The 12,978-nt window shown below is 35.0% G+C and overlaps 1 protein-coding gene across 4 annotated transcripts in view; it reads right to left on the reverse strand.

Moving 5' to 3' along the window:
• The window catches only part of LOC5564594 (SH3 and multiple ankyrin repeat domains protein 1), a 477,542-nt gene that overhangs the window by 24,973 nt on the left and 439,591 nt on the right, over positions 1 to 12,978 (reverse strand). For 3 of the 4 annotated variants that reach the window (XM_021849067.1, XM_021849066.1, XM_021849068.1), the window contains one exon: positions 37 to 231. The exons of the other annotated variant lie outside the window; for it this stretch is intronic. In XM_021849067.1, the coding sequence (XP_021704759.1) occupies positions 37 to 231 (195 nt within the window). The remainder of the gene's footprint in view (positions 1 to 36; positions 232 to 12,978) is intronic. 4 annotated transcript variants of the gene reach the window in all.

Here is a 12,978-nt window from a genome sequence, read left to right on the forward strand (position 1 = left end):
CATGGTGATTGTACGCCATTATCATTGACCACTTACCTGTCACGATGCTAATGTCATCCTCGTGGCTCCGATGGCTGGACGATCCCTCCGAGAGGCTCGAGCTGGCCGAACTGAACGGATGCTCCGAGGGACAGGGCGAAGGTGGGCCACCGTAGATGCGGGACAGCGTCGAACCCCAACCCAGCCCGGAACGGCGCCGCGGGTTGTACCGAGGGGGACCACGGAAGGGGACTGCAGAAATGGAATTGGCGTTTTTTGGAATTTTATATTTTGATTTTCGGTTTTGGATTCGGTTCATCATCATCATCATCATAATCGTCTCAGACTCGGTGAGATTTGCAACGAAGTAAGCTTTGGAATGGGTGGATGTAGCGCCGTTTACTACGATCGTGGCCATTTATATGATTGTGGACAAAGCACATTCTATGTGACGCGAAACTGATGATCAGTCAGCTCTATAAGTTGATGGCGCTGACGACGGAATGGTACGTCCTAAACTATGTCAAAAACTTTAGGTGCACAGCGAGTGTTTTGTATTTTTTTTGATTGCTCAAGAATGATGGCGTGTTTTGCTGTGCTGGAGTGCAACGGGAAACATTGGTGACAAATGATGGACATGGCGAAAGCAATTGCTTTGTAAAGCAAATCTGACTCATTCAGTCATTGCTGACTGAGTTTTATATAACATATTACATTTGATTTGCCGGAGCAGTTATTTTTACAGGTGAGTTGATTTCCCCAGCTAATAAGAGAAAACAAAAGAGCTTTCAATTAACTTAATCTAAATACTAAATATATAATGCATTAATCGTACTATACCATGGTGGAATCGTTAGAATCATTTTCAAAATTTTATTTTGATTCCTCTACACAGCTAGTCCATATTGGTACAGCATACAACATGGCCGGCATGGATATTTGTTAGAAGATCAAAAACTTGTTGTTAAGAAAAAGTTTTGATTTTCTGTTAAAAAGTGGATATAGACATTTTATATATTTGTAATATTTGGCTTGAATGCCCTCAATGTGATTTTTTTGTTATCTAGATTGAGCCCTAGATACTCAACTTCATCTGACCAATTTATTGAAAAAAAGGGAAAATAGTAAGGGATTAATAATAGACAAAAATAGTACTGAAAAGTACTGTTTTTTTGTAGTACTGAGAAGTACTGTTTCATTGCTTTAGGTAGTAGCACGACGCGTATTGAGTCATCCATTGCTACATGAGTTCGTCCAATATTTCCGACGTTTTCAAAACTACAGAAACGCATGAATGAATTTTCTTTAAAGTAATTAGAAATGCAAAATGCTTTGCATCGTGTAGCTTCACATGTACAACACTAAAATTAATTTTTCGAGATATTATCTTTCTTACCAACTGTCATCCTTTTCAACAGGATTCTTGTTTGAAATTCACTTGTTCTCACAATCTTTAAGTCGATGTAAACTCTACCGATGCTAAGTTGCTACTACTTGCTAGACATAATCGATTGTGTTCAATTGACATGACTAGGTACCTTCCCACAAAAACAATCACATTCCAAAGGACCATATTCACTGCAGCCCAAAAGATAAGATACGGAACGCGGGTGGTACGGGTCGATCCACTTCAAATCATCGGATTGAAAAGTGTGTACGTTCTTGAATCCGAATTACAAACAACTCGTCCAGTGATGGCCAGGCCACCCGCGTCATGCGAGTTACAACATCCGTCAGAATTCGAATGACCCAAATATTTACGACTTCATAGTTATCGTCCTCATCATCGATGACGAGGATCTTATCTATTCGCGGCTAGAGGTATGATAAATTGCCTTCCCTCGATTGGGCGCCGTATCGAAAATCTCGCGCGTGATGATGAGCAATTTAGCACTTGAGTTTCTCGTCAGTGAGCCGTAAATAGCGATATCAAAAGTGCCGCCCACACACGCCTAGTCGGACGCCACCACCGTTCAGTTATCGAAACGTGTTAACCACGTTGTGGTTCATTCCGTTGTCTAAAAATCCTGATAATTGCTGTGATTCGTTCGATACATCGTCACAACGGCCAAGCGATAGCTTCATCCGTTCTACGTCATTACCCGGAAAGCAATTTACCGGTAGAGCATTACCCGGAAAGACCACTCATCAAAATTTATGCTTTTGCAACGTTGACTTAAAATTATCAAAAAAAAATCTATCGAGTACAATGGACACGGGAGGTTTTCATACTTAATTTAGAATTGATATGTTGTTCATCAATGTTTTCCTTCAAAACAAGTAAACTGTCGGAATCTTAAGTCAGCCCCATCTATAAGAAGTATGTATATAGAAAAAGAGCTGAATAGTTTACAAATTCGTTTTCCCTACGAATATTTGTAAAATAAAGTAGATAGAAACATGTTCCAAATTTGCTTCTCACTCCAATATCTTTCCAAAAAATGTAAAGATCAGGTACCCAATTTATTGAGCGCAAATCGACTTGGTGGTTTGTCTCAATTTTACCAAACTATTCGTGTGATCGCATTATTTCAGCTGACCAAACAATGGACAGTAGTCCAAAAAGCAGATTAACGCGAAAATATGCATTCTGAGCTTTAGAAACTTCGACGAACACTGTATTCTATAACTTATTTGTATTAGATAGGCCATTTGTTTGTTGTTATTCAAAATTACATATTTATGGAAAAGGAATTACTAAGTTTTTCAAAGAAACTATGCTATACATGTTTCATTGAAGTTGTAGTCCCTTCAATTTCAAGCAACTTTACAAAAAAGTTATTTTGTAGTTCTTAAAATGACTGATTTAGAGATTTTTTATGCTTTAAGGTGACCCATACAACATTGGTTATCTGGTTCCAGTGTATCAAATTCTAACATCTCATCGAAGTAGCCTATGAACCAATTTTAGAGCTTTGAAAACTTGAGTGAAGGAACTCGCTATCTCTTCTCGTTTGGATTGTTGTTTTTCTTACAAAAAACACGCCTGCCATGATTGTGAATATCTCTGATTGAGGTAAGCATAAAGAATATCTTTTGACGACCTTCAAAAGACAAAATAAGTTTGTACCATGACCCCACAGTTATGGATCAAATAGTGTGGAGTCCAATCTATAAAATTCAATAAAACGACATGGAAAACGTAAAATTGTAATTTAAAAGCACGAATTGAATCGTTTTAAATTGGAACTTTGGTTGGTAAACTGTTTGAAGTGCAATATATACATAGGATTGCATAAAAATTAAAAATTGTATCGGTTTCTGAAAACCATATTATGGATCAATTTTCGATTTTTAACTCAATGCATCTGTATTCCATAATTTGGCAAAAGTTATCTATATGTCACATATTACTGCAAAAAATGGCAGTGTTAGAGCTGGAAACAAGGGTAAAATGCCATTTTTGTTGTGATACTGCATTGTAGTAAGTGAGACATGTACTGTTTTCGCTCCACACCAAGTTTTCCACCCATTTTTGTCTGCTAAAAAATGAAATTTACAAACCTTGTTGTTTTATTAGTTTTATCCTTAGAGCTATTGTCTGAAAATGTCGAATCCAATGCTAAAAATGGCAGAAATCTACATTATTTGGAAGTGATCCATAACCGTGGTAAACAATCATTTCCTGGTCCATATTATGGATCACTAGTTAGAAGTGCTAACAATCGGTATTTAGAATCAACAATGAAGAAAAATGTTTTCCAAAGATGAATTCATACTAATTCAAAACGAATGAGCATGTTTCATAGTATAACATTTGAATTGTACCACCTGTGGGGGTTTATGAATGCTGACGGCACTTCTTACAGAAAACGACCATATAATGATAGCTGTGTGGTACCAACTAAACATTTGTCAAATACACCGTTAGTTAGCGGTTGAATGTTGTGCTTAACATTACAAATGGTAGAAGACAAATAGTATAACATGGGAAAAATATGTTTTAGGTCAATGTTTATGTTTTGAGCGAGTTATCCGATGTTGTACGCCAAAGTGATCCGTCACTGTGGGTGATTCGTAACTGTGTGGGCATAGTACCATTTATCAAAAATCACAATGTGTTATTTTTGTAACTCTAATAAAACGAGTCGAAAGAAAACAAATTCAATAGTTTTTGATCTAAAGAGATGAAGTTGCTTGAAATTGAAAGGTCTACAACTTAGCTAAAGCATGTATACAATAAGAGACGATTCAAATATTACGTAACGCAAAATCTGACGATTTTAGACCCCATCCCTCCCCCACGTAACAACTTTTGTATGGAAAAATTGAAATTCTTGTATGGACCGTAATACTATGCAAGACCCTCTTCCTACCCCAATTGCGTTACGTAATATTTGAACGATCCCTAATATCTACATATAAGAAAGTTAGTTATACCATGTCTATTAAAATGTGGACCACCCTTTTTCCTTCTGTTTGGATGAGCCCCTGTGACCATTATTTAGATTTATTGGGACTTTGCCCGTATCCTTAGTGTGTAGTGCATGTCACATTACTCCATTTTCATTGATAGGTAAGAAAGTAGTGATCTTTACACCCTTCATAGAGGCTTACATCTCAGCGAAGGCTCGCCCATTATCAAACAATCAATTTAATTTCTGTGAAACCAAATCGGTACACCTGATATTTGACCATGACTATGACTCTAGTCCAAGCCTTGTTTCGCTTTAAGGAAAAGCCCAAAAGCAACAAAACCGAATCAAGCAAGAAAATTTGCTTATTGATCAGCCTCCACGTGAGTCCTTGAATTAGCACTACTTAACAGTCCTTTTGAACCAATAAGATGAGCCTAGAGTTCTAATTGGTAGGTCTTACCCCGTAACGCACCACGAAAAGGTGATCTTCCCGCGTTAAGTGACCACTCAAATTCTGAGTAACACCAAAGAGCCTAACTAATAAAAAAACTTTGTGGAAGACAGTTTTTGTCTAATGTTTCATTTCAAACCACTAAATAGATCTTATTGTGTAATCTGCTTTCAGGACCATAGTGCAATAGAAGTTATGTTGGCAACTGATATTGCAAATTTTGCACCTTGTCGAACACGATAATTTGGAAGCGTCGCCAGTCAACCAGCCGCTGTAAATTTCTTTCAAAAAGGAATAAAAGACGTTAGATGGAATAATAGGAACTGAAAAATATCTTAATATCTGTTGAAACTTGTTGAAACTTGTTTAAGATTTAGCATTAAGAATAGCTTTAAAAACATCTTTGTATATAATTCAATACTTTGTAATGCTTGTTATTAATGCTTTTTAAAAGATAAATAAACAGTTAAAAAAACAAAGACACTGAGATTTCCGATTCACTCAAATACATCCTTGTTTGTTTAATTTGTGGTTTGTTTGATTTGTTCGGGCCACAATATTTTTCGGCAACAAATGCATTACTACAATACTTTTCGTTCCTTAGAATCTTTCAAAATTTTCTTACCGGTTGCAATCCAAACATCTCGTGTTCCACCGAAAACCTCGACTTTTTCAAATGAATATTTGAAGAATCATATTTTTCAATCATAACTTAGGGCCCAAAAAAAAACGTATACAGCAAGACTAAGCTGGCATCTGATCACCCGCAATTAGGGATATGCCCAAGAAGGAGTGATAGGAGGAAGTGTCATAGCCATAGCTAATATGAGTAATTCTAGCTAAGATTGGCCCACTTTTTACACTTTGTCTTCCAAAATGTTCGAATTCATGCCCGATCGAAAGCTCTTATCGAATAAGTAAAAATACTGCATTCGATTGGAAAAATTGATGGACCCGTCGGTTCCTGACAATTCTCGACACACTTATACCGTTATAACTTAGAAATTTCTTCGACGATCATCTTATCTTGGAAAGAGATAACATAGGAGCTTCATTAAAGTCAATACAAAATGTTGGCGGCCATGTTGAATTTGGCCACCATATTGGATTTTATCGAAAAAACTGAAGTTTTATGGTGTTTGCAACCATATATTTAATTGTTGTATCATTAGAATGATGATCTAGTTCTACATAAAAAAAAATGTAAAAATCAGACTTGTATGTTTTTTGAATCATATATAGCTACCATAACTCAGAACTCCTTCAATGAACCAATAATTGTCAAAAGTCGAAGAATTTTAGTAAAAACATTTTACTTGCTTACAACATTTGCAGAACTGATGTGAGACATCCCAAGTAACATTACACAATGGTTCGAATCGACAATTCAACAGGAAAAAAGAGTTTTCTCTATTCTCGTTGATTTTAGATATATGATGTGTTCAGAGAAGTTGTCCGTAATTGAGTTTTGCATCTTCTAAAAAAAGTTAAAAAGGGCAATCCTTTTTTTTTAAGTTTTAATTATTAACCAAACTTTTTTGTTTGAGAAAAATTGTGGTTGCAATCTTTAACAAATCATTATTAGCATTTATTGGGTTTTCTCGGTGAATGCGATACTACTCAAAGTGGAAGGGAGCAAGGGAAGTAATGAAAGAATTTGATGGATAGAATCGCAAGCGAGCGACGAGAGAAATTAATAGAAGTTGAAAACTAACAGATGGTCATATATGAACAACACAATCGAAACGACAAATCGTTGCCTAACGTCCTGGCTTTGAACGGCTAGATGTTGTTGCTTTGGTCAGTACTAACACTAGACAGGCACATCTTTAACAAACTTTAGAAAAAATTATTTTGAATCACTTTGCTGAAGACACTTTCGTCTAACTCCTCATTTGATCCTAGTAAATTGAGTCTGAATGTTTTAAGTGGACTTAAAATCAGTTATTTTGGTCTAACTTTTTTGTTTTTTACGTGAATGTGGTCTTCAGAAGGGTTGTAGAGGATGTAATGAAACATATTTTTGCTGAGCTTTGTTAGTTTGTATTTTTTTTTCTTATAATTAACGAGGTTTTTAACCCTGGGCTAGTTCATCTCGGGACCAACGACTTTACTTCCCTTCCGATGGAAGTTGTCACTATAACTCGTACGTTATGAATGACTATGTCGGAGATGGGATTCGATCCCAGGTCCTCGGCGTGAGAGGCGTCTGTTCTAACCCCTACACCAGGTCCGTCCCCGACTTTTTGGTTTTTTTGTCATTTCAATGATATAATTAAATTTATGTGAAACACTATGGAATTTTTAGATGTCCATAATCAATAGAGTTGGTTCGATAAAATTTTTCATTTAGCGGCATTCTAAAGGCCATACATTACATAAATTTTGCTCATAGAACTGTGAGTCATATTTTTAAATTGAAAAAAATCACTTCAAAACTTTAGCAAAGTTTTAGTTTTTTTTTTATCTACAACTTTCCTATACACAACATTTGGAAGGAAAGGTAAAAAAGTGTAATGAAGAATGCATTTTACTATTAGTTTTTGAAACCTTTCTTTAAGTAGCAGCAATATAATTTTAATTACATCCTTTCAATAATTTTCCCAATCTTAACTTTTTCGGTAACCTTGGCTAAATGATGCTATATTATGGCTTCTCTGCCAACGTTCTGTTTCTCACTACACTATCGTATTTAATCGGTGACAATAACAGCAATCACAATGAAACAACGCCCTACGTTTCAAATGTGACTCACATTAATCAGTAACACATTGATATAATGAACAAATCGCATTTGATTTTCCTGGTAACGGAGTGATTTTCAATGTAGTATTCATTAAAACTGTGTCCTATATCTCGATCTCTCTCTATCTCGATGGTCCTTTGAAGTCAAAATGACAAAATCGCGTTAAACGGATAACAAAAAAGGTACACCAAAATAACTGATTATTTTGGTCATCTATAAGTCAATACTTTCAGACTCAATTTACCACGCTCAAATGAAGAGTTAGTTAAAAAGCATATTCATCAAATCTATAATAATAACATTTTCTAAAAGTTAACTGAAGAACGCAACCACAAATTTCATAACACAAAAAAGTTTGGTTCAAAATTAAAACCTAAGAGATGGCCACCCTATTCAACTCAACTTTTGCAAAAACTTCCATTTTCATGTGCTCAGATACGTAAAGCATAACTGTCCCATATCGATTTTCGAACCAACAACTTTTTTCAACGTAACATGTATGGTTTAATATATAGTTTAAAATATTAAAATGTATATACTTTATTTGAAAATGTTGCGGAAAAATATAAGCTTGGTGGTCATATTGAAAAATAAAGGCATAACAGTCTCTATATGAACTTTCAACCAAATAGCAACTAGTGTTCAAGTTTATAATTTTTGCTGATCAATAGAAGCAAAATGAGCTCATGATGGACTGGCAACCCTGCATATAGAAGCAAGTGTGAAAATAAGAGTCCTGTATTTTAACAAAATTAGTGTTATTTTTTGTGTTAAAAATTGGTGCTTATTAGCTGTAATTGGCCGCAGAATCTCAACGTTGGCTTACGCAAGTGAAGTTTTTGTGAAAATCTCGTTTAGTGCAAATAAATTGATTTTTCATCTGGTGGTTCACAAGTTGAAATGGTGCATGAACACCTGAACCGGTAAAGGAGCTGTACCGTATACTGCGTACAACTAGCTTTGTCCATCGGATTCCTCAGGTCGTCTGTTCCAAAAACAAAAAGGAAATGAAAGGATGAGAATCGTGGAAGCCACTGCAATTCAAGATAAGTACCTTGCTATCAAAATATTCTGTTTTCTTTTCTTTACTTTTGACCGAGAAACAAAATCATAATAACAACATTATGTTCAACCGGTTTACTCGCCGTGATTTTGGCATGTGTAACGGTTGATAAAACGCATCAGCAAAGATTTTAACCAGACGAAACATTTCAAGTATCCATTACAGATCGTGACGACACGGTCATAAAATATTACTCATTACCACTGTTACTTATAGTGATAGTTTAACAGGAATCAATCATCTGCTTACTTTTCTAATAAATTAATCCTTGTAACAGAATAACATTCTTCGAAACTATTAAACTTGATTTTTTTTAATATTTTTAACTACCTACGTTTGAGTCTATGTTACAAAAAGTGCACCGTATGAAGATCGAAGTACGAAGGGTGGAAGTTTCTGAGAGTGCATGAAATCGTTTCACAAAGGAAAACGTATGACTTATGTGTGTCCCATCGAAGTAAACTAACGCTACAGCTACAGCAACGACAGTAACACCCGATACAGCACGAAAAATACATGCGTGTTGCCAGTTTTGTTTCTTTTTTCTTTTTTTATTGATTCACTTTTCTGGGAAATCATTATTGCAAAACATTCGTCTACATGCACTCCAACCCATTAATAAACATTTTAAGTACTTAATCATAATCAACTAATTACAAAACAAAAGAAAAAATGACAAATCATATTAAGGACAATATTCACCAAATCTTTAAGGCTGCAAAAGTGAATAACTGATTTTAGTTATTTTGTTTCTATTTAATTTGCCCTTTTTTCCTTTCAGCAGAGTGTGCTTGGTAAAAACCCAAGTAAGCAGGTTCGTTTTTGTTTGCGTCGTCAGTTGAATATATTTTTTTTTTCGTTTTTACGGCCTTGGTCGCCGGATGGAGGAATAACTATGTTGTTGTTTCAGAAACGCAGCGGATGATCAACCGAGGTGATAGACGACTAATGACGGCAGCATCGATAAAATTGCCAAAAACGTTGACCAGACGTATCCTATGGCGCCACCCTTTCCATTTAAATTCCACAACATCCCGTAACACCTATGAGAGTTCTCTGAATCTTTCATAAGTAGGTGTTCAACAAACTATCCCTACCAATCCCTCAGCATTCGCAAGGACGTGGCCAGGACAGCTCTCGACTGTTGGAGGATGCGCCAATCTCGTCTAAGAGCCTGAGATTAATCCCAAATCTCTGGCTGTAGTATCGGACGGAATAGGGGCCACCCTCATACAATAGTCTAGGACTGTACCACCTACGAATTTGTGCGAATTGCTAATACTGGAAATGATAATTTCCTAATTTATATATTCATAAATTATATAAGTATATATTTAAACTTCCAGGAGCAACATGGAGTCTGCATATCGTAGATTCTTACTTAATTAATGATTTTCGTATTGCAGCATGCCATTTTTAAATAATATAAAATTGCGTCTGCTCATGTAAACATTTGTTTATCATTATAAGTGTACCTTAACACCAATAATTTCTGCGTTTTTAATCTTGTTTTGCATATTCACATTTACGCGAATGGAATTGTTATTCTTAATATTTTACAGCGATCTATCTAGGAAAGTAAGCAAAGCATCACACGCCATGTCTGAACCAAACGATTGTAGGGGTCGAGTGTGCATCGGATTTTTTCTTGCTAGAGATCAGTGGTTGATCCATATTTTGATAATCGGGAGGTTTTAAAATGATCTATCGGCGATTTTTTTCAATTTGTATGGGCTAAAATGCGCCGAAAAACGATGTTTTCATGGGTTTTAGTATAAAAAAATAGCTAAAAAGTGTAAAAAATCAAAATTTCATCGATAGAATATTTTGAAACCTTCCGAGTGTAGAAGTATGGATCGGTTACTGGTCTCTGGCGAGAGGGAGTCCGATGTACATTCGATTTTTGTAGTCGTCTGGTTCAGACATGGCGTGTATCAGTGCTTGGTTCTTGCCTACCATTCTACATACCTGAAATGATAAATAATTAGTAAAGTTTTGTTTTGCAGTTTATTTCATGCATATATATCATAACAACATTTTATTGTTGTCGTTTCATACAAGGGAATAGTGTGTAATGCTATTTTATGTTATATTGTGTAGGGTTGTACTATATCTACTGTTCCTAGGGAATAAATAGGTATAAAAATAATTCCTTTGGCTCATAAAATAGCAGATAATTTTTATTCCTTATAGCTTATTACTTATTTATAATTGGTTTGTTATACTAATTCATTGGCATAATTTCCAGAAGCATCATGGAGTCATCGGAGACACTAACATAATAACTGCTAGTAATTTTTCAGCCGTTCTATTTCGGAAATTGTAATTCGTCCTTATGTTGGAGACTACCTAACGAGGTTCAATTCATCACAATAAAAGAACGGAAATTATGAAACATCTATATTCATATCATATACAACTATAAATTCCATTTTATATACTTTATTATAATTATTTCATTTATTATATGCTGGATATTGAGAGGGTGCATTAGGGCATCAGAGAAGTCATGGATGGACGATGCAGCAGGGTGTCAGCCGGAATCTAGGAGTATGTGCCGTAACATCCTTGCACTACATGTTACTACTTATAAATGACTTTAATGTAATTGCCTTTGTTTACTACAGTAGGCTACAGCGAATGAAACGAAGCGGCAGATGTAATATTATTTTGTTTGTTCTCCCTAAACATATGGAAGCTGGAATTTTGTTTTTGATGTATCCGGAAACTTTATTAACAAATCGCTGATTTTTTATTTGTATTTAAATTATTTGTTTATTTTTATCATTATTCCCTCGACCAGCCTAATATCATCAGCAGCATAAATATTAAAAAGAAAAATATATGTCGACCGATATAATGCTGCATGCTGTTTCACTGCGTCATATTTTATTGTTACTTTCATTTTATTTTCATATTTTATTATCATATTATTATATATATTATAATCTTATCTACTATATAACATATCACTATAATTGAATTTATCATGTTTTGGGGAGGGAGGGAGCATCAGGGCATCATTGAATTTACAACTGGACAATGAAGTGGAGTGCCAATCGGAGTCAGGAGGAAAAGTGTTAGTCGTTCGCGTCTAGTACTTATCTCTCCAACAGTTGTGAAAGATTTGACGCGCCCTTCTTCTAACAAACCTTTCCGTGGAAAGCTCGACAAGTATTGCAAATTCTAATACTCAATCTGTTGGATCATAGGGTTGGAAGGAGATTCTCTATTTCCCGCGGGTTTCGCGTAAGTGTTTCTACTTACGGGTCCGCCACCCCCCTTTTGGCCCTTCATACAGCGATATGTTGAATGCAGATTGGTAATAAAATTTGACCTTACTGTTGAGTGGAGCCGCATGCAGAGCAAGACTCAAGCAAGGATTGGTGGCTACCTACATACATACATACATACATACATACATCAATAGAAGCAAAATGAGTAATCTGTATAGTGATGCTAAATGAATAAAGCGTGCAGAAACTTGAAACTTTGAGCATTATTTTCTTAATGCCTACTTTTTCTTATGGGACAGTTATGCCTTTATGGGCAGTACAAATGTATCAACAAGCCAACTTTTTACAAAATTGTTGATGAACAAAAATTTACTAATGATGAATTTAATAATTCTTTGGCATATATTTGAACTCAGGAATAATGAATTCAATGAATAAAAACCGACTAAAAAAATTAAATAAAAAATAACATTTTCATAACCATATGGGTTGCTCATTGAATGAAGTTTATAGATTGCACAGATAAAAATATTTAAATGTCAATGTAGTGTGAACTGGAGAATATAGTAAAATTAAAGCAATTTTATCTATTGTTACAGCATCACATTTAATGTTCAACTAAAGATGCTTGAATGTTACATGAGCGTGTAAATTTAAAGTGCATTCGATTGAAAAATAACAGATTAATCGTTGACATTTCAGTTTATTTTGATGCTCCAATTATGTGCATGGAAATAAATTGAAATTCACAACATGTTTTGAGCTGTGTGGGGCATTAGTAAGTCTTGTGGGGATATCTGTAGTTTTAATGTTAAACATTTCCAAAAGTGCATTTACTTAAAGAGGAAATCTTATATTTTTGAGCTCAAAAATTCCTTGATTTTCTGTGCCATAATGTATCGTATTAACTGCCGCCCAAAAAAATATCGAAATTGAATAGAGGCAGGCTTTGCCCCAATGTGGACTTAATGTCAAAAATCAGTAGTATCACTTTTAGATATAAAAGTTTAGTTTAGTTTAAAGCGGTTTAATGTTGTTTTACCATCTTAGCGCTCATCATGTTGAATTATGAAACATCAATAGAAAAAAATAATCAGATTTTTTCATTCATATCTTATATCAGCTCTTAAATTGATTGTTTATTT

The sequence above is a fragment of the Aedes aegypti genome, chromosome 3 (assembly GCF_002204515.2).
Source record: "Aedes aegypti strain LVP_AGWG chromosome 3, AaegL5.0 Primary Assembly, whole genome shotgun sequence".
Classification (NCBI taxonomy): domain Eukaryota; kingdom Metazoa; phylum Arthropoda; class Insecta; order Diptera; family Culicidae; genus Aedes; species Aedes aegypti.